Genomic DNA, 20,223 nt, shown 5'->3' with positions numbered 1-20,223 from the left:
ATCTTCTTAACACACGCACACAGTGTAAATTTGTAAATGTCCACTCCTCACCTATTGTCTCATTGTACTGTGTATGTACTACATTATATCTGTGCATCATGTACATATATATTGTTTTTGTCATGTCATGTATGTTGCAATAAAAAAACAAAAAAGAAAAAAAAATCAATATTTCGCGCCAGTGAATCGATAGCGTATCACAAGACGAAACCTTGCGATATATCGTCGTATTGATATTTTGGCACACCTCTACAATATATGAAACATGCATTTTGAAATGTTTAAATTACAAGAGCATACAGGTGATTTAAGTCTTTACTTGTAGTCGCATTCATTTTAAATGGAATTAAACTGAAAACTTGTGGTTTTAGACCCATATTTACAGTTATATCTGCCATAATTAAGAATAAAAGTGTTTTGCAAAGATAACTAATAAAGCGGTTACCTGTGGTAACTCTTCGATAAGTCCACTGTGTTAAACAGATCTTCCAGTTGAGCTGCTGGACGAAGTGCTGCTGAGAACTGCTTTACAATGAACACACCCGCACAGTGCTATATTGTTGTTTAGTGTGTAACACCCGCGCAGTGGGCTGAAGTACATAGCGGAAGTGGGACAGCGGTCTTTCATTGAATGCAGCCGGGGTGGGTGGAGCGCAGCGCGTCAAAGAGCAAAAACCAGACCCAGTGGTCTGATAAAAAACTATGCATCGACTCATAATTTGCTTTGACTCATTTCCAATTCGTTTCAGGCCTAATAGCAACCTCTAATGTTCCAATTAAATGTGACTCAAGCATGAGATCAATATAGTCCAGCCAGGCCAAATGTATTAGGTCAGTGTTTGTAGGCCATTGTAAATCTAAATGCAAATTAGAGTTGCTTTGGGTTGTATAAGAAAACAAAAACTGCCAAAAACAGAGATGTATTTACAGCCTTCTCAAAAATGTTGTTGTCAATAGCAACGTGTTTACAATTATCCCGGTGGTATTGAATAAAAACACCATATTTTATTAGGTTGAGTCATTTTCTTTTGTGTATTATAGATGCACAGCTTCACATGAGTTCAAGTTATTGAGTTATTATTCTGGACTCAGCAGTACCGCAGTTTGCTCTTACTGCACTGGTATGCAACTACTGTACATGCCCTCCATGATCCATTATCACGCTCTAATAGAAATCTAATCAAATAAAACTCTTAACATGTTCTATTTGTTCTTCAAGAGACACAAGAAAGAAACAAATACCAATTTGTCATCACTTGTTTTAAGAGATTTAAGATTCTTTTATTATTACGTCTCAGTGTACAATTCCACAAGAGTAAAGTTCTTGGGCTTGATACGTTAATTGTTATTGAACAGTTTAAGAAATACCACATTGAATAAATATTCCTTGATCTCGAGTAGTTGTAGTAGTAGTTCAGGAGCAATTTATATCTGTTATTCAAATATGTTTGGCCTTTTCACTGCACTCCATTTCCTCCCACAGTCCAAAATGTCAACCAAATCAATATTAGAGTCTTTACATTATTACAGTAGTCAATATTGTTGTATGTGGGATTAAGTTTGTGTGTTAACGCCCTGTGAGGGACAGGTGAGCTGTTGATGATTCAACCAATGTTGGGAATAATTAGTTAGAATTACTACTTGTTCCAAAAAGTGACTGAGTTAGTAATTGAATTACTCTGTAATAAAAGTAACTCATTACCAAGGATAATAACTATTTGCGTTACTGTTTAAAAAAAAAGTTGCTATATGTCAAGGAATTCAGATTTCTTAGATGCGTGTGTCGTTGTGAGGTGCTTCATTAAATTTGAGTTGCTTACGGATGTTGACAAAGTCTTCACTCCTTGATATAATGAACACTTCACATGCACGTTCTTGCCTATGACCACAATTAATTTAAAGTAGTCTTTGTATCGTCACCTTAAAAATGACAACTTTTCATCGGACTGCTCCATGCTCGCCATCTCTACTGCTTCATCAAATCTGTAGTGGTTGTGTGTGTGTGTGTGTGTGTGTGTGTGTGTGCTGGCACATGTGTAAAAACAGTGGCTCTGATTGGCTAACATGAAACATGACGCTGCCTTAGCCAATCATAATCGCTCACCTTGTTTTTAACCCACCTCCTCACTACAGCTGCGTATGAAGCCAGGGGTGCTTTCAGATAACAGTTTATTCAATCAATGCATGTTAGATTACCCCATTACTGAAAAAAAACACCGTTACCTAACGCCATTATTTTAAACGCCGTTATTCCAAACACTGGATTCAACTGACACGTTATGTAGAATTAGTCTAAAATAAATGGCCATGGACTGATTATTTCTTATGCCTACCAAGTTTATGAACTAAGCATTTAGAGATAGCACATCATAGCAGTAACCCGTATTGCTTTGTCACCTGAATATTAGATTCAGAATATTGAGCCGGCTCATCCACAAAAGTTAACCACTTGTTCCTCATCCCATTTAGAATATTTCTTAAATAGTTCATCCAAATCCATCTATTAGTTCGAGTTAGAATGTTCACAGACAAATGCATAAAAGCATAACCTCATTGACAGAGGTCAGTAATACATTTGTGCTGGGCAAAAAACAATGTGTCATTAACCAGATGACTGTAATGTGATCAAATATCTAATTGCCTTTGACGAAATGTTCAAAAATTCATCCCACTAATCAGATTAGATCTAATCTAAACAGATTAGAAGTGAGTGGAGGAAGGTACAGTATAGGGGTGGGAACCTCTGGGTACCTCACGATACTATACGCAATGGAAAGCTCACGATAACGATTGTCTCGCAATATGACGGTACTGTGATTATCGATGTATTGGTCAGAAATCAATACGATAATCTATGACAAAACAAGAAAAAAAGTTACAATTTTTATTTTATATCTCTGAAAGACAAGAAATTGAAAAAGTGTCCTATGAACAGTGACACTATTTTAGTGCAACATTTCTGTAAATAAGCATCAACATACCAATGTAAATGAATAGTGCTTTATGTAAACATGAAATAGAGTCTTTCTTACCAGTGACACCATTATAGTGCAATATTCCAGTAAACAATATATTGGTTCCTTCAACAAACAGTGACAACATTTATGTGAAGACCTACCTGGACATTTTAGTGAAAAAGCAGAAAAGGTTTTGAAAAAAAAAAAAATTATGAAAAAAAAAAAAAAAAACATATTTAGCGTGAGCATATCAATAATCGATCGTGCGAATATTGCGATATATCGCCGTATCGAGATATCGTCACACTCCAAGTACGGTACATACTCCAGGTTGTGCTTCACAATCACAACTCTGTATCCTTGACCCACAAGAAGTGTTGGAGAAAAACAGGTCTTTCTAAACAACTTATTCAATGTGAAAGTGTATGAAACCTATTAAATGTGAACAGTGCTTATTTTCTTGCTTGTGTGCCAAAATTTTAATTTGAAACAGACGTGTGAAATTGCAGGATTTGATAACTGCAGTATGCTGAAGTCCATACAAATGAATATATCATGGCTTTCTACTGGTGACTAATAAATCACCCTGATACTTTAAGCTTCGCTATTAATCTTTGGTTCACATCTGTACAATTTTTTTTTTTTTTTTACATTTGCCAAACGTTTCTGTACTTGCAACACTAAACCTTTTCGACTTAATTTAAGGTGATGACTCCATCACTGTAATACCCTGAAAGAAACTTGTTGGATTATGCTAATAATCAATGTCCTAATGCAGTGTGATAACCCCACCTAAATCTTTGTCAACATGGTGTCAGATGTGGATCTTTCTCCTCACAGTGTGGGAGCGTATTGGCGTGAGGAGCCGCAGCCTGTTTTGTTAATGCTGGAAGGATTTACCTGTAATCTGGCTGTCTGGAGAAAGAGGGAACTGAGAAGTCAGGGGGAGCAGCTGCAGTGGAAAGAAGAGGGAATTAGACTGGAGGATCAGCAGAACAGAGAGTGTGGAAAAGTAAAAGCATTCTATAGTGCTGTAATGCAATATTTCAAGTCCCGCTGGGGGGGCTTTGAATTTCATACCCTCTAGCAAAGTAAAAACCTGTCAAATGAATCCTCCACCATGTATTGCTGATACTGTACATCTTGTCGTTATGTATAAATAGTAAAAAACAATTATATAATATATATATTAGGGATGTAACGATTCACTCAACTCCTGATACGATTCAATTCACGATACTGGGTTCATGATATGATTCTCTCACGATTTATGTTACAAAATGGGACTGTAGACAATTGATGACTGAAAAATATTCCTTTATTTTTTCCGGTAAAAAACTAGAAAATACTGTACTATTTTCCTTTTATTTTTCATTGTCTAAAGAATCCCTTGATAAACTATTCAAAACAATGCAATTTAACTAAAAATAAATCCTGAATGAAATAAATAAAGGAATAATACAAATGAAGACGAAGCCTATTAATTTATAATTCTGGTTCTATAGTAAACAATGCAAAACTGCATAATAGTTCCTTTTCTTGTTAAAATTGCAACTGAAAATGTATATTGTGCGTTAACAATTGGACTTTAAAAAAAACCAGTCATTGCACTGTATTTACGTCAGATATTTGTTTGGACCAGCAGAGGGCGCTAGTAACTCAGTGGTCGGTTGGCATGCAATTATTCTAGCAGTGAAGAAGAGATGCTATGCTAGCAGACAGAGCTAATAGAAAAACCTAACTTTTATTTACAGATATTCATGTAATATTACAGATATTCTTTCGGTGCTAAAGGGGTAATAAATCATTTATGAACATGTTTAAAAGTAGTAGGTGATTCCGTCCGATATGAGATATATATATATATTCTGCACTTATATGTGATACTTTGTTCGCAATTGTATGGAAACAGTTGCAAAACAAGAGAGAGAGAGAGAGAGAGAGAGAGAGAGAGAGCATAGAGCGCAAACATACAAGTGCCAAATATCTTCTTTGCCAGATATTAGTGTATTGATCCGGATCCTCTCCAAATTTTAAAGGAATCTTTTATGGCGTTAGGTCTATTTGTGGTTAAAATGTTGTCAAACCTTGACAGATGTAATAAACATTACAATATATAATATAGGGCTGCACGATTATGGCTAAAATGATAATCACGATTAATTTGATCAATAATGTCATATTAGGGAAAAATCTGCAGTTTTTATTGCACTACTTTTAAACAAACATTATGTGTATAGTTTACAGAGCAAAATGAAGCTTGAAAAATAAATTATAATTAAAAATATTAATAATGAAAAAAAAAATAACCCAAGCATTTAAAATGTACCAAAAACTAACTGAATGAATACACTATTACAGACTGCAGAGTCTGTTTTTTAAATGTAAATATTGCTGGCGATCAGGTTAATTTAACCATTAAAATTAGGTCTGTGCAATTAATCTAAATTCGATTACAATTTCAATTATTACACCCAACGATTACAAAAATAACATAGAGAACAAAACAATTATTAAAAATAATAATAATATATATATTTTTTATTTTACATACGCTTTATTTGCTAAATGAAACAAACTTCTACAATTTTGGACATCTGCAAATAATAAAGCTTGGCACACATCAATTATTAACACTAACTTTGAGTTGTTTAATTCAGTGATACACGTTTTATTCAAGTTTAAAGAATATATTTTACATTGTTTTGTACAAAAAATAAATAACTTTTTGGTTGACAAATAATCGTTTGAATAATCAGGATTTCAATTATATATAAAATAATCGTGATAATGATTTTTTCCATAATCGAGCAGCCCTAATTAGAATTGGATTAATTGTGAAGAGAAGAGAGTTGGTCTAAAGGCAAATTATTCGACACATGAGTAGCTACCGACATGTTTCCTAGTCTGACTAAATGGTGCACTTATGTGATGTGATATGTGATGTAATCTTACTAATAAAACATGAGAGATCTAATATGATTGTGATGCACTCACCCATCAAGTGATTCATAATCAGAATATATCATACGCCACAAAACATTATTCAATATTCAATAGAATAAAACAGGAACAACACATCCAGGCATCTTTAGCTGTGAATGTATTTAATGAATGCAACTTGTTCCTGTGAGAACGCAGTGTTTAAGGTGGACTACTACATGAAGGAACTGAAAATCCTTGCAAACCTTGTGTTCCATAATGAATAGATGGAGGTTTTTCTGACAATGTGTTTTCTTCTATCTCAGATCTCTTGGTGTTTTTTTTTTCTTTCTTTCTGTCATCACTAAAGCTATCATGTTTTGGCTGCTGTTTTGCATCATATTGTCCAAATACCCAATCTAAAATTCAATCTACAGCATGTGAGATAAGCAGTTGGTCATTCTTATCTTTTCTGCGCTATCAGTAAAGTGGATTTCCTGATGCATCAGCAGCCTCTTTGCTTATCTAGAATGGTTTCTACCCCAGATGTCTTTATGCTCTCTCTCTATGGCTGTCTTAATGAGGACATGTGACTCAAAGGTCCTGCTCAAAGCTGCTTTCTGTCACTCCATGTTGTTTTTTTTTCATGTAAATCGATCCGGCCTAGAGTTCCTGTATTAGATTGGGGGGGGGGGGGTTGTTGTGTGTCTACGCTCTGCTCTGCCTGAGGCGACTGGCTGTCTGGGCAACACATTACCCCACATTACCCCCCACCCACCCACCCACTCCCCCACTATAGATAACTGAAATGCAACCATATAGATCGTCCACAAGTGGGTTACCGTTTGCAGCTTCATCGAGCACAGACATTTAAAGACACTGGATGTCAGACAGATTCAAACGCACAACAGCCTGATGCTCTTTGTGTTGAGGTATTATTCATGAAAAAATGGGGATAGAAATGAGCAACCATTAAAGCCCTAACTTTAATGGTTGACCACATGTCCCTGCCATTCTTTATGGTACCTGCTTAATTCTGAATCTCATGGCTCAAAATGCTCCATTAATCCCTGTGGCTCACTGTGCCACTTCAATCTGACACCACATCTAGCTTGTTTTTAAAGGTTGGCCCAAATACTCGGCTGTTCAAGAGGCTCACTGCTAAATCTCCCAGGATTCAAAAGTCATCCATTCTTTAGCACTACTCTGACTCAGTCTATTGCACGCAGACACACTCAAACCTGCACACAGTTAAACACTACATTTACAGTATAGCACACTGGAGCATGTGGGTGTGTGTGTGTTTTATTTTGGTGGTTATTAAATGAGCAACAAATAGTGCAAAGTAAAAAATTCTTTCTTGGGTTTTAGGTTTCTTTTGTGCTCCATTTTGTCTGAGAAGCAGATGTTGACTCATGAAAAGAATTTGTTGGGAGTACATGAATGAGAAGAGAAAATGAATATTTTCCAGCACTGGTTTCCCTGATATTTGCTTGTACAAAGTTTCCAATAAAAAATAGATTAACATTTTTTCAACCATTTTATCAATCCAGGAAATGTGTTAGACAGAAAATCTATTAACAATTAATTTGCAGACAAAAGTTGAAATGTTACAGCAAAAACATAACAAAGGAAATTAGTTAATGACGAGTGCCACCTTTTAAAATGTACTTTTATTACCTCCGCCAAGGAGGTTATATTTCACTGGTGTTTAATTGTTAGTTTGTCTGTTTGCAGGGTTACATCAGAAATACTTGACAAATTTTAACAAAATTATAACCAAAGATAGACCTTACACTGTGGAACCTTACACCCTTGAAGATTCCAGATTATCTCTGATCACTGGCGAAATTTGAAAAAATAAATATCTTGTGTCATAACTGACCGATTCTTATTCAGTTTCACTCAGTTATGTCACGTTGGTTCCACAATTACCCCACCGAGGTATATCCGGATTAGGGATGGGAATTGATAAGAATTTTGTGATTCAGATGCCATTATCGATACTGCTTATCGATTCGATTCCTTACCGATTCTCTTATCGATTCTCATTGGGTGAGGGAATTAAATAATACAAATGGATTTGTTTGCTTTAATTCTTTATTATATTACCTTTGTCTCTTTAAGGGATGTCAGCTCTCTTTTAATCCACCAAGTATAGATTGTTTTCACTGGATAATGATATATACAAAAGTGCTATATAAAATTGATTATTATTATTATTATTATTACAACATATGACACATTTTGGCTACAAACATTTGAGAATATTGAATTCACACTTCTCCTTTTGAACTTGCACTTGTTATGTTAATGATAAAGCTTTAATTTAGCCGTTGTTTACATTTCTATAAATGGACCTTCAGAGACGCCGTCCCGGTTGTTACATGTGACGTCATCAGCCATGTGTGTGAACGTGTGAAAGAGCAAACTAAAGACAACGATCAGTACCAGTCCGCCTCCCGTGTCTGATTAATTGTTATGAGGACATAAACTGGCAATGAGGTGTGTGTTCTTGCTGAAGTTTTGTTGTTTTTGGAAGAAGAGTCCATGCAAGAAGCAACTTCAGCGCGAGTGTACAAAACCCGGAAGTGAGTTGCGTAGCAACAGAGACGCTACAAACACAGCACGGAGAACAGCACAGCTGCGGGTCGTGGTGGAACAACTATATGGTGGAAGGAGCTTCACTTGGTGCTAGCATAAACACAATATACAGGACATGGAGGAGTTTATCGTTACATATTTGCGACGTAAGAGGAACCGATAAGCAGAATTGAAATACAAGCAAACAAACGATTCCTAGGAATTTAATTACTGGGAAACGGTTCTCAGAAAGAACCGGTTTTCGATTCCCATCCCTACTCCAGATTGAATTGGGATTGTGCATTTCATCTCAATTTCTTTTTAAATGGTGTTCCCATACATTTGGGCCTACTGTGTTGTTATTAAGGGGGTTTGAAATTTGTTCTGCTCGTTATACTTTTCTCCAAAGATATTATTTTCAAAGTTAAGCTTCTAAATTCCCACATTTTATTCAAGATCCATTTGATATACAACAACGTGAGTGCAGCAGTTGTTTCATATTCCAACTATTTTCAGGGTTGTGTTATGGCAACTTTAAAATGTTTTCCTTCCTCTATGAATCTTTAGGTTCCACATACTGCAGAAGGTTGAGCAGGGTAAAAGTGCAGGACTATGTTAAGTGATTGATTCAAATTGCCGTATTGGGCCGAATATAAAATGAGAAAAAATGCTAAGATAGCTAAATGTATATATTAACATGCCAAACAATATATGACAAGTTAACAACTTTTCCACGCAGCATTGTGTTAGAGATGCAGAACAACATCTGTATAGAGATAGAAAAGCAAATTTGAGGTTTCTTGTTTTATAATGTAGACAACTGAGAAAAATGCCATTCTGATTGGAAATTTATTTTCTCATACAAATATAACACATTCCCATCAGAGAAAAATCTGCCCTTTTTGTTTGTAACACACTCAGCCGAACTATAAATGACCTGCAGCCCACCTCAATCTGCAATATCTATTTTCATTCTGCACACATTTTATTTTTTAGTTGTATGAATTGGAAACAGAGGACCAGATAAGTTTTATAGATGAAACCTGAAGTTCCTTTCAAACTGAGATGCTGATTGTTTACATGCTATTGGCCATGTTTACATCGGAGCTTTAATTCAAAATAAAAGTGAATTCCTCTTTAAAATGACATTGTAAACACGTAGGGCTCTATTCTCCCATGCGCGTATGTCAAAAACGCTGCGCTGTAGCGCTGTTTTTGACTGTGTGCTATTCTCCCCCTGTGCTTAGTCACTGCAAGCCTTCATCCCAGTTACGCACTGTGGGTGGAGGAGCCCTGAAATGTGGGTGTTCCCATTCAAATCTGGCCTTGTGCACATTCTCCCGTCTGCTTAAGTTCTTTTCCTGTTACACGCATCTGAAACTGGAATAAGTGCAGCGCCTCTATAAGGTGAAACATTATATTGCACAAGAAGTTTGAACTTATTAAAATTCGCAAAACAGACTCATAACATTGCAAAAGAGACTCCCAGAAATTATTTATTCAAACTGACACTGTCTAGAACATTTATTATGATTATTATTATTAGTAGTAGTAGTAGTAGTAGTAGTATTTTCTTTTCTTTCATTCTTCCTTGTTAATTCTATGGACAGTATTATAAATGATAAATAAATGATGATTTACACTGCAAACAATCTGTAATCGGTTTGATGGGACACACCTTCAAACTATCAGTGTAATTCGTATAAAAGGACCTTCATTTTACCCTGCAACCATACCAAAAATGCCTATATTTTACCTGGCGAGTGCAACTTCCCACAGCTGCTACATCCTCAACTATTTTGGTCCAGATAGAAGCCTTTTGCCTATACTCGCCCTTAAGCGCTCCCTGCCCAAATAAGAAGGCATAATGCCTTTTGAGAGTGCACACCTTCACCTCCATCTCCACATATTCGGCTTTCTCTTCCACATCATTACTTTCATGCTCCTTTGACAATTGACTGCTTTTATAGTTGAATCGGACTCCACCCTTTTAATGAGTTTAAGGAGTGGATGGACAGAAGCAGACATGAGGACATTCACATGGACTTATTACACACACGGACCTCGGCAAACGGAACAGGCTTCATGAAGGCATGAAGCATCAGAGCTTCACTAATGATGTGCGGATCATTAAAAAGTTAATTTTTCACTCAACGTCCTGTATAGTAGAGGTAGAGCAGCTGTTGCATTAACTGCTGGCTTTGATTGACCAAAGTACGGTCGTCTGCCTCCCTTTTCCGCTACTCTATCTCCTTCCTTCTCCATTGATGAAAGTGAAACTGTGTGTTCCTTATTGTCCAGCTGCTGCTGTTTCAAAACTACAATCAAAATAAAGGTGAAAACAGTTCTCATGTGGTCTTCTTTGTTGTTGCCGAAAAGAAAAGGTTTGTTTTGTGTTTTTTCCCGATATTCGCCCCCTGTCCAACCAGAAGCCTTCCCAACCCCCAGACCTAAAGCGGAATTGAATAAAGCCGAATAAACCGGTTTTCCATGTACAGTAAACCGCAATTCGGAATTGCTATTTTCATGTAAACACAAAGCAGAACACTTTAATAATTAATAATTTAATTTTAATTAACTAATTCCGAATTAAAGAACATCATGTAACCGTGGCCAATGTCTTGCTACTTTTAGCGGTAGTGTTATGAGAGTACTTAAGGCTATCCCAGATCAAGACATGCCTGAGGCCAGAAACCATGACAAGGTGGAACAGTCAAAGAGCATTCTCTCTTTTAAAAACATTTGATAGACAAAAACACGATGTCTGCATCTGTGTTTTCATTTCAGGTTTTCGCAAAATAAAAGCGATCTTTCTAAATGTTGAAGTATAATTGGGCTTTGAACGTGTTTCCATTGACCATCCTTTGTTGTTTGCTGTCTAATGTGGCAGTAATAATTTTTAAGTATGATGCTAAGTCATAATGTCTCGGTCTCCTCTTCTGTCTACATGTACCGTGCCATGTTTTTTTCAGAGAGAAGTCCCAGTTTTTGCAGGTGTCTGACACATCAGCGAGCTAATACTAAGGGCCTGTACTACGAAGCTAGATAAGTGAGGCCTGGATTTATCTTCGTTAGCGGGCTTCACCCATCCAAACATTCTCCGTCAGCGAGAAGCTGTCCTCCGAATCACGATATGAACTTGCTAAGTTAAGCGAGTTGATTTCAGCCTTGCTACGTGCGCGCTGCAGTGACAGGGGTGGAGATTGCACTGTCATACTAATCACAAATACGGAGAAACTGTGGATCAATTTACTTTACAACATATGTATGTGTATATACGTATATATGCATATGTGTGTATCCATAAAATGAAGAGTCCGTCCTTAAGACTGCTCTACTGTAAAGTGCCTTGAGATACCATTGGTTATGATTTGGCGCTATACAAATAAAGATTGATTGATTGATTGATTGACAACTGAGGAATAAGTATTTAAAAATATGAGGAATTAAAATCTATAATTCAGACCACGAACAACACTGTTGCTGCAGAAAAAGCAGGAAGTAAGGAACACAGGCAGGAAGCTGCTGACACTGATAATGCGTAAAAGCATGAGATTATACAATAGTAATCGATTGGATGATAAACGGACAGCGTTCTGATCAGTTTCACTTTATTATATCACAGACTTGTTTCAAATATAGTCCTCTTCAATTTATCACACACACACTGGGACGAGAGCACATTGTTTCACAGCTGATATATATATACTGTATATATATATATATATATATATATATATATATATATATGTATGAATGAATGAAAGAATGAATGATCAGGGTGTCTCATTTCTGGGTAAAGTGCTGGCTGGAGGGGCCTGGAAGTCGGCCATCGGAGTGTAGATCAGTCCGTCAGATGTAAATCTATATCTTTCCTGTCTTTCCTAAAGGATGTCATTGGTAAATGAAATGATTGCATTTATCCATTAATATTTTTTCTTTACTGTCAGACCTGCACCAACCATAATCTTCTAAGAATGAACAGGTCATTTTCCAAGAGAACTGATTGGTCAGGAGGCGGGACTACTGTACTCGCTCATATCTTATCCACTTTATAACGTGGTCCCAACCAGGTTAGGTGTTCAGCCTAAGTTACCATGGTGATTTAGCCCAGTAAAACATTAGCCAGCGTTGTAGTATAGTACATAGTATTTTGACGCTGCCACAACAGCAACACATTCAGCACAATGGAACACCTTCAGCACGATAAAACACATAAAACCTGGCTTAAAAACCACAAGTATTAGCGCGATAAGAGGAAATCCAGCTTTGTGGTATAAGCCCAAGTCAAATTACAACATTATTTAATGAGGAACATTTTCAAGTGCTTCTCCGTATTATCACATTAAGGAATTTGAAGAATAGCAGATCAGAGCTCATCTTGACAGAAACCCCAGAGTCCGGCCAGTCACAGACGAGACATTTCCATGAGTCCAAAACAAGCAATATGTGCTCTAGAGTACTAGGACACTAGTGGAAAGTGTTTGCAGTTCTTCAATCAAAGAAGGGCACTTTTAAATATTTCAATCAACAAATGGCCGACAGTCATTTGTTTTAGATGTGTAAGAATAAACTCAATGTCTTAGACGTTTGTAGTCTAGATTTTCTGTGTCATTAAGATGAACAAATGCTGGTTTGCAAATATGTGCACAACAAATTAACCTCCCAGCAGAGTTATCATTCATTTGGTTAATTATCATGCTGTCTAACTTGTGCTCTTGGGAATTCTGTAATCTGTATGAGAGCTCTAGCAGATCACCTCGGATTTGTGAGGAGATCAATACTACAGCCGTTCTATGTTTGCTGCTGTGTGGGTCTTAACAGTTTGACTAATGGCTTAAGATTAAAGACCGGGATGGAATCAAGTTGTCACCGACTGAGTGTTGCGATTCACCAGTCTCCAAATCCCTGCAGTCAATAGGGTGCTTAATGTTTTTCTATGTCTAACTTAATTAGTATGTGCTATATGGGTCATGATGCCAATCATTTCTGAGCTCTAAGACTACAAACTGTAAATTGGCTGTCATTTCATGCACATTCAACGAAAAATATTTATTTTTTACTCTTTTTTTGTACCTTTTGGCACAAGATAGCTAAGATCTATTATTTCACTCCCACAGGGTTTGGAGGAGGCTTTTTCATCTTTTATTCAACTTTAAGAAAAGCCCTGAATCAGATGAATTTACAAAACACAATATTGCCACCTATTCCAGCTCACTGGTAAGGCAAGGCCAGGCAAAATTATTTGTATAGCGCATTTCATACACAAGGCATTCAGTGCGCTTTTTATGAAAAAGTGCTACAAAAAACTTTTAATGGTTTAAGAATCAATAAGAACATTAACATCAGCAGTAAAGACAATAAATCAACATTAGAATGATTAAAAATCTTCCTCTCAGGCATAAGCAGTAGAGAAAAAAAGTGCCTTTAACTTGGATTTAAAAATGTTCACATGTGATGCTGACTTCAGCTCTGCTGGCAGTTTGTTCCACTTCTTTGCAGCATAACAACTAAAAGCAGTGTCACCATGTTTACTGTGAGCTCTGGGCTCCACTATCTGACCTGTGTCCATAGATCTGAGAGACCTGCTGGGTTCATACCTGACTATCATCTCACTGATGTATTCTGGACCAAACCCATTCACAGATTTATACACCAGCAGCAGAACTTTAAAGTCTATTCTGAGGTTGACTGGGAGCCAGTGTAAAAACTTTAAAGCTTTACGAATGTGCTATGACCTCTAATTTATTTATGTATTAGTTTATTTGACAGAGACAGTACACATTAATGATTAATGAATTAATTTCTGTAAATATGTCAGTATAGCTGCAAAGCTAGTTTTCAACTGTTGTGCCTGAGCAAGGTGTATAATGCTAACAACAATTATAAAACATGTACAAAATTTTAAAAGTTGAGGGTACATACTTACATAGCATAGCATTTATTCATACAATTCATACATTGATAACATCTGAATGTTTGTTCTGCGACTTGCACAATAGAATAGAGATTTTAGTGCAAGGGCAGGTCATACATACGTACTTCTTCGTTCTGAACCAGCTGTAGCTGTTTATAGCATGAAACAGTGATTGAAAACACTGTTGTAGATGATAAAGCATGTTCTTTCTTACCAAAATGTAAAAAATACCAGCATTGTATGGTTATTGCAGCCATCTGCTGGTAGATCCTAATGAAGTTAAGAAGCCTCTTTAAATCTATTAGATGTAAAAGTGGTGAGCTGTTCTCAAGCCTTCCTATTAGAATTAATATACAACTGGATGAGCCGATTTGATCTTCTTAGCATTTCTATGGCTGGTTTTCTCAGGACACAGTGCACACAATATTTTTAGATTTAGATTTATCTTTTTATTCAACATAATATTTGTTGGCTGTACTAGGACCGGACGATATGACCTAAAATTCATTATGCAGTATAAATTGAATTCCTTTAGGGTAACAATAAATATAGAGATATAAACTTAAATTATACAAAATATAATAGTACGTTTTTCTGAATGGGTGATTCATTCCATTATCCATAATCATTAGTTCCATTAGCAAAGCTGAATTGAGAAAAATAAAAAATAAAAACAAAAACATATCATTTAAATGTGAGAAAATGTATTGTGCACATCTCAAAACTCAAAATTAACTCTGTGGTTGTTCAGTAGACTCCAAATCTCCACCGTAAGCTAAATTTACATCATATATACCATTCTATATCACGCAACCTTAGGCTGTACAGTCATCATTGTCTTTTGTCTCTTGGCTTTGAATCAATGAAAACATGTTGTCAGAGGCTTTATTGGGAATCCTCCCAAATCCGTCCATGTTTGTCCAATTTCATGATCAGCTGAATTTCAATATTTGAGGGGAAAAAACACAATCTTGTTTGAGGGTACATGATGTCACAATATTTGTTTCATGTTGCATTCGCGTGTTGTTTAGCCATTGATGATTTAAAGACTAGTTAGAAGCTGTAGAAATGTGCTTTAAATTTATGTGAATTAATTATTTCTGTCAGCAAAGACGATTAAATAGTGGATTATCATGTGGATTGTCGCTAACTGTGGATTTCTGTTTTTCTCTCAGGGTGGAGGTCACAGAATTCCAGCTGCTGCAGTGATTTGAGGATTACCACACTCTTGGACAGTAGAGACAGTGGTCATAGTCAAAATAATGGCTTCTGGATCTGTGGCCCAACAACTTTTCATGCTGTTTATTTGCTTGTTGCCACATAGCAGCATGCTTGATTTTGCTGCAGCCACAATACAAGACTACATTGGAGATAAAGACATGTCATGCCCATCTGTGTGCAGGTGTGATGAAGACTTTATTTATTGCAATGATCGTGGCCTGAGCTCCATCCCATCACTGCCTCAATCGGCATCTGTGCTCTATCTTCAGAACAACCATATAAACAACCCAGGACTGCCCGTCTCATTAGAGTTCCATCTTGCAGTCCGTGTGGTCTACCTCTATGATAATGAGCTTGATGAGTTTCCTCTGAACTTGCCACCCTCTGTGCGGGAGCTGCATTTGCAGGACAACAACATCCGCACAATTCCGCGTAGTACGCTGGCTCGGATGCCCTTGCTAGAGAAACTCCACTTGGACGACAACTCTATCTCCACTGTTTCAATTGAAGAACAGGCCTTTGCTGACAACCCACGGTTACGCTTACTGTTCCTTTCACGCAACCATCTATCTAGTATTCCCTCAGGACTCCCTGCCTCCCTGGAAGAACTTCGTCTAGATGACAACAGGATTTCCACTATTCCAACCCACGCCTTCCGAGGTCTTGCTTCTCTTCGATGTCTTGTCCTAGATGGGAACCTTTTAGCAAACCAGCGTATTGCAGATGACACATTCTCCCGCCTCTCTAACTTGACTGAGTTGTCTCTAGTTCGTAATTCTCTGCTGACTCCTCCAATTAACCTGCCCACTGCTCATCTGCAGCGACTGTCTCTACAAGACAATGCGCTGACTCATATGCCCCGTGGCTCCTTGGATGGTATGCGCAGGCTGCAGAGGCTGGATCTGTCAGGCAATAATCTGACTACACTGCCAAAAGGATTGTTTAAGGACCTGGATAGTTTAGGTCAGCTGCTTGTGCGAGGAAATCCATGGAACTGTGGCTGCAACATGCGCTGGCTGTATGACTGGCTGCATGCCCGTGGTAACTCCATTACTGTCAGAGGGCTTATCTGCCACGGGCCTGATAGGGTGCGAGACATGGCTTTGATAAACTTGACCAATGTGATGGAGGAATGTGAGGTGGTGAAGACATCAGGAAACAGAGACAGAGTGGGTGTTGGTGGAGTTGATAGCTCGACTACCAACACTCCTCCACAGGGCTCTCTCTTCACGCTCCGATCCAAGCGACCTGGTATGGGGCTTCCTGACACTGGCCTAGACTATACCCTCAGCAGCAGCGGAGTAGGGAAAAGTCTTGCTCTCAATGTGAAACCTCTGTCCCACAACAGTGTTCGTGTTACCTGGAGTGTGGCTCAGCCCAGTTCATCCTTTAGGTTGAGCTGGCTTCGTCTTGGCACCGGGAATGCAATGGGATCAATTACAGAGACGCTCGTCAGAGGTGATCGCAGGGAGTATTTGCTCACTTCCTTGCAACCACGCTCAAGCTATATTATTTGCATGGTGCCTCTACCTGCCAGTTCAGAGGGCAAAGGTGTAATCTCAGGAGACCCTGATTCTGATGAGGCTTTGGTTTGTGCTAAGGCTGAAACATCAGACCTCAGCCCTCTGGAGGAGGATGAGCCTGAAGATTCAAAGCAAATAGTGCTGCCTCTGGCAGGGATTATTGGTGGGGCATCAGCTATTGTGTCATTGGCTCTTATTTTTGGTGTCTTCTGTTGGTATGGCCATAGGACTGGGCATTTGTGTAACCGTGATCATTATACCCGTAGTAATTCAAGGAAAAACAAAAATTACGATGGCTATATTGAGTCTGGCACCAAGAAAGACAATACAATCCTCGAGATCCGTGGCCCAGGCTTCCAGATGACACCGATGGCAGCTTGCCAGCCAATGCAACCAAAACCTCTTCGAGAGGATTACATCATTCATACCATTTACCCCTCCAATGGAACTGGTTTATACAAGGCTGGCAGCCACGTGTCTAATGCAGGACATGGTACCAATCGTGGCTATCGAGAAGCAGGAATTCCAGATATAGACTACTGTTATACATGATGTACTCAAGCAGAAGTTGTTCACAGTGTTACTGGTAAAATGTATAAATGCACAATATCCCTTGGCATGGACACTTCTGATACACCCCTCTGTGCCTTTTTCTTCTGGTCTCCCATTCCAAACAGCCTGATGTTCGCTGCACTGAGAGCCAGGTTTGTGATTAAATGGAAATGAAACTGAACTGAAACAGTTAACTGCAGGAGGCAGCAGTCAATGCCCCAGGTGTAAATGCACAGCTGAGTGTTTCTTCACCTTCTTAGTAATGAACTGTATTTTTTCCCCTTCCCGTTCTGTTCCTGTAACATGTAGGCAAAGAATGTATTCATTGTGGAAAGGTCAAACTCAGCATAGGCACCAGTAGAGCTCTTCTTTCACAGACAAGACTCATAGCAGGAGGTTCAAAATTATTATAGAAAATAAAAGATACATTTTAGTATTTGATCACTGCTCAACAATCATACACAGTATACAGTTTTAACCCATGTTTGAAAACGCCTCAACTATAACGACGTGCCCTACCAGCTATCTAAGGAAAGGGCTTTGTAAAGCTGTGAATTGTTCTTTTTCAAACAAACCACATGTCTTAAAGTAGGCTTCTTATTACTTTATTCTGTGGTTGGTGAGGTGAAGATCTCAAAAGTTTTGGTGATACCTCTTGAGGGGCTTTAGTTGAGGTCAGTAATATAGTGTTGCATTACATAAGTTGTGGCACAAGCATGTAGATAATTTACTTAGAAACCGGACGGCTGTGTTTTGAAAAGCTTTGCTATTTTCATCAGTGGTTTGGTATTGAATACTTGCACTGTTGTCTTTATTTATATATTTTGTTCTTTATGTGATGACTTTAGTCTCTGCATCCACTTTTTCCCCCTAGACTTTGTGTTTATCATTGTTGATGAAATGCAGCTCTGGAAAAAAGATGGTGGCTTCATTTCATTTGAATATGTGACAATAATGTTTGAACAAATGGTCTTTGGGTTAATGGTTTGTCGAAGTAGCAAAGAAGGTAACTGATTACAATTGAAATGAGATGCCACCCAAAGAAGTGTCCAGTTAGACAGATCACCCCATCTTATTTTGCCCTTTTTCTCCATTGTGTGCCTGTGTGTTTAATCTGTGACATCACTTTTGGTTTCAAAGCTGCTTAACCACATGCCTCACTTTTTTTAAGCAGTACCTGTTTGTTATTTAGAAGTTGGTAGAGATTTATTAAAATACAAATTTCAAAGGTTAATATTGCTGCTCGCAAGTTTGTTTTTAAATCTATCATAAGCAATCGGTTTAATATGAAATGGTCATGTGACATGAACGTTATTTTTGTGGGTTGCATTCTGGGATTTGGGCGCCGAAGCAGAAGAGTAGAAGTGTTTTTACTTCATTTTCACTGTGATTTATTTATTTTTTTTCAGTGATTGGCTTGACATTTTGTTCTGCTTTGTTTATGGTGTGTCCCGTGATATGACATCACCCCGGTTTCATCCGTATTTGGGTATTTTAATGACAACCCTGATATTGTTTTATTCATTGTTTCATAGTGAGGGGAGTGGTGGCCCAGTGGTTAAGGACGTTTGTAATCAGAGGGATCCCGGTTCAAGCCTCACCTGGGTCATCACTTTGGGATGTTGAGCAAGTCCCTTAACCCCGAACTGCTCCCCAGGCGCCGCAAAATGGCTGCCGACTGCTCCCCAGGGATGGGTTAAATTGCAGAGGACAAATTTCAATATATATGTGTAACTACATATATACATGACGAATAAAGGCTTAAAGCCCAGTTTAATTTTTTAAATTAATTTTTTAAATAATACACATGCCCAAAGTGTTTTTTTCATTGATTCCCTCAATCGTTAGTTAGAGGGTGATTTGCTCCTTTCTTACTGCAGGGTGAGCCCAAACACCTCGCTCCAATTTGATGACGCTTCCCACTTTGATGACGAATTTGACGCGGCACTGAGCTGGAAAAGCTACGCCTCCAGAAAGCTCTCTGCCGTGATTGACATGTAAACAGACACGCCCTCGAAGGTGAGCATTACAGCGTCCTTCGCTACAGAGGGTGGGAGGAGGGTGGGCCGTCGTCTGGCCCTACGTCACCGTGCGAGGAGGAGGAAGTCAGTGTCCCGTCTATAGACACGCCCACTCATGAATATGCATAAGTAGGCCGCAAATCAGCCTGTTTGTGTAGAATTGCTCAGTGACTTTTCAGAGGCTAAAACTCTGGAAAACAGGCGAGTTTGTGAAAATTAACCTCAAATACTATGTTTTTGGGGTTCTTAGAACAAATAGAGATGGGTGAAAAATAGCATGATATGGGACCTTTAGGATTTTCGTCGATCAAATCTTTTACAGATATAGTCGACTGAAATTTAGAGCATTAGAGTTGATGCGTTTTTTAAAGATTCAATTACCATTTATCAACATGATATGGGATGGTATTAACGTTTGTGTACACAGACAGATTTGATGTGGTGCGTAAGACCACATACAGTGGTGGTCAATCAACTTACTTCCTATTGGTTCACTTACCGGCTTGTCCCTGCAACAAAAGAAACAA

General features: G+C 38.0%; 1 protein-coding gene across 2 annotated transcripts in view; it reads left to right on the top strand.

Annotated features, from left to right (window-relative positions):
- Positions 1-19,381, top strand: part of flrt1a (fibronectin leucine rich transmembrane protein 1a) — a 75,161-nt gene extending 55,780 nt beyond the window's left edge. For both annotated transcript variants that reach the window (XM_028467498.1, XM_028467499.1), the window contains exon 3: positions 15,555-19,381. In XM_028467498.1, the coding sequence (XP_028323299.1) occupies positions 15,642-17,675 (2,034 nt within the window). In that variant the 5' untranslated portion in view covers positions 15,555-15,641 and the 3' untranslated portion in view covers positions 17,676-19,381. The remainder of the gene's footprint in view (positions 1-15,554) is intronic.
- The last annotated feature ends 842 nt before the right edge of the window (positions 19,382-20,223 follow it).

This window comes from Gouania willdenowi, chromosome 14 (assembly GCF_900634775.1).
Source record: "Gouania willdenowi chromosome 14, fGouWil2.1, whole genome shotgun sequence".
NCBI classification, from domain to species: domain Eukaryota; kingdom Metazoa; phylum Chordata; class Actinopteri; order Blenniiformes; family Gobiesocidae; genus Gouania; species Gouania willdenowi.
The sequence above is the reverse complement of the archived record's forward strand: the minus strand, read 5'-3'. Positions and strand labels throughout refer to the sequence as shown.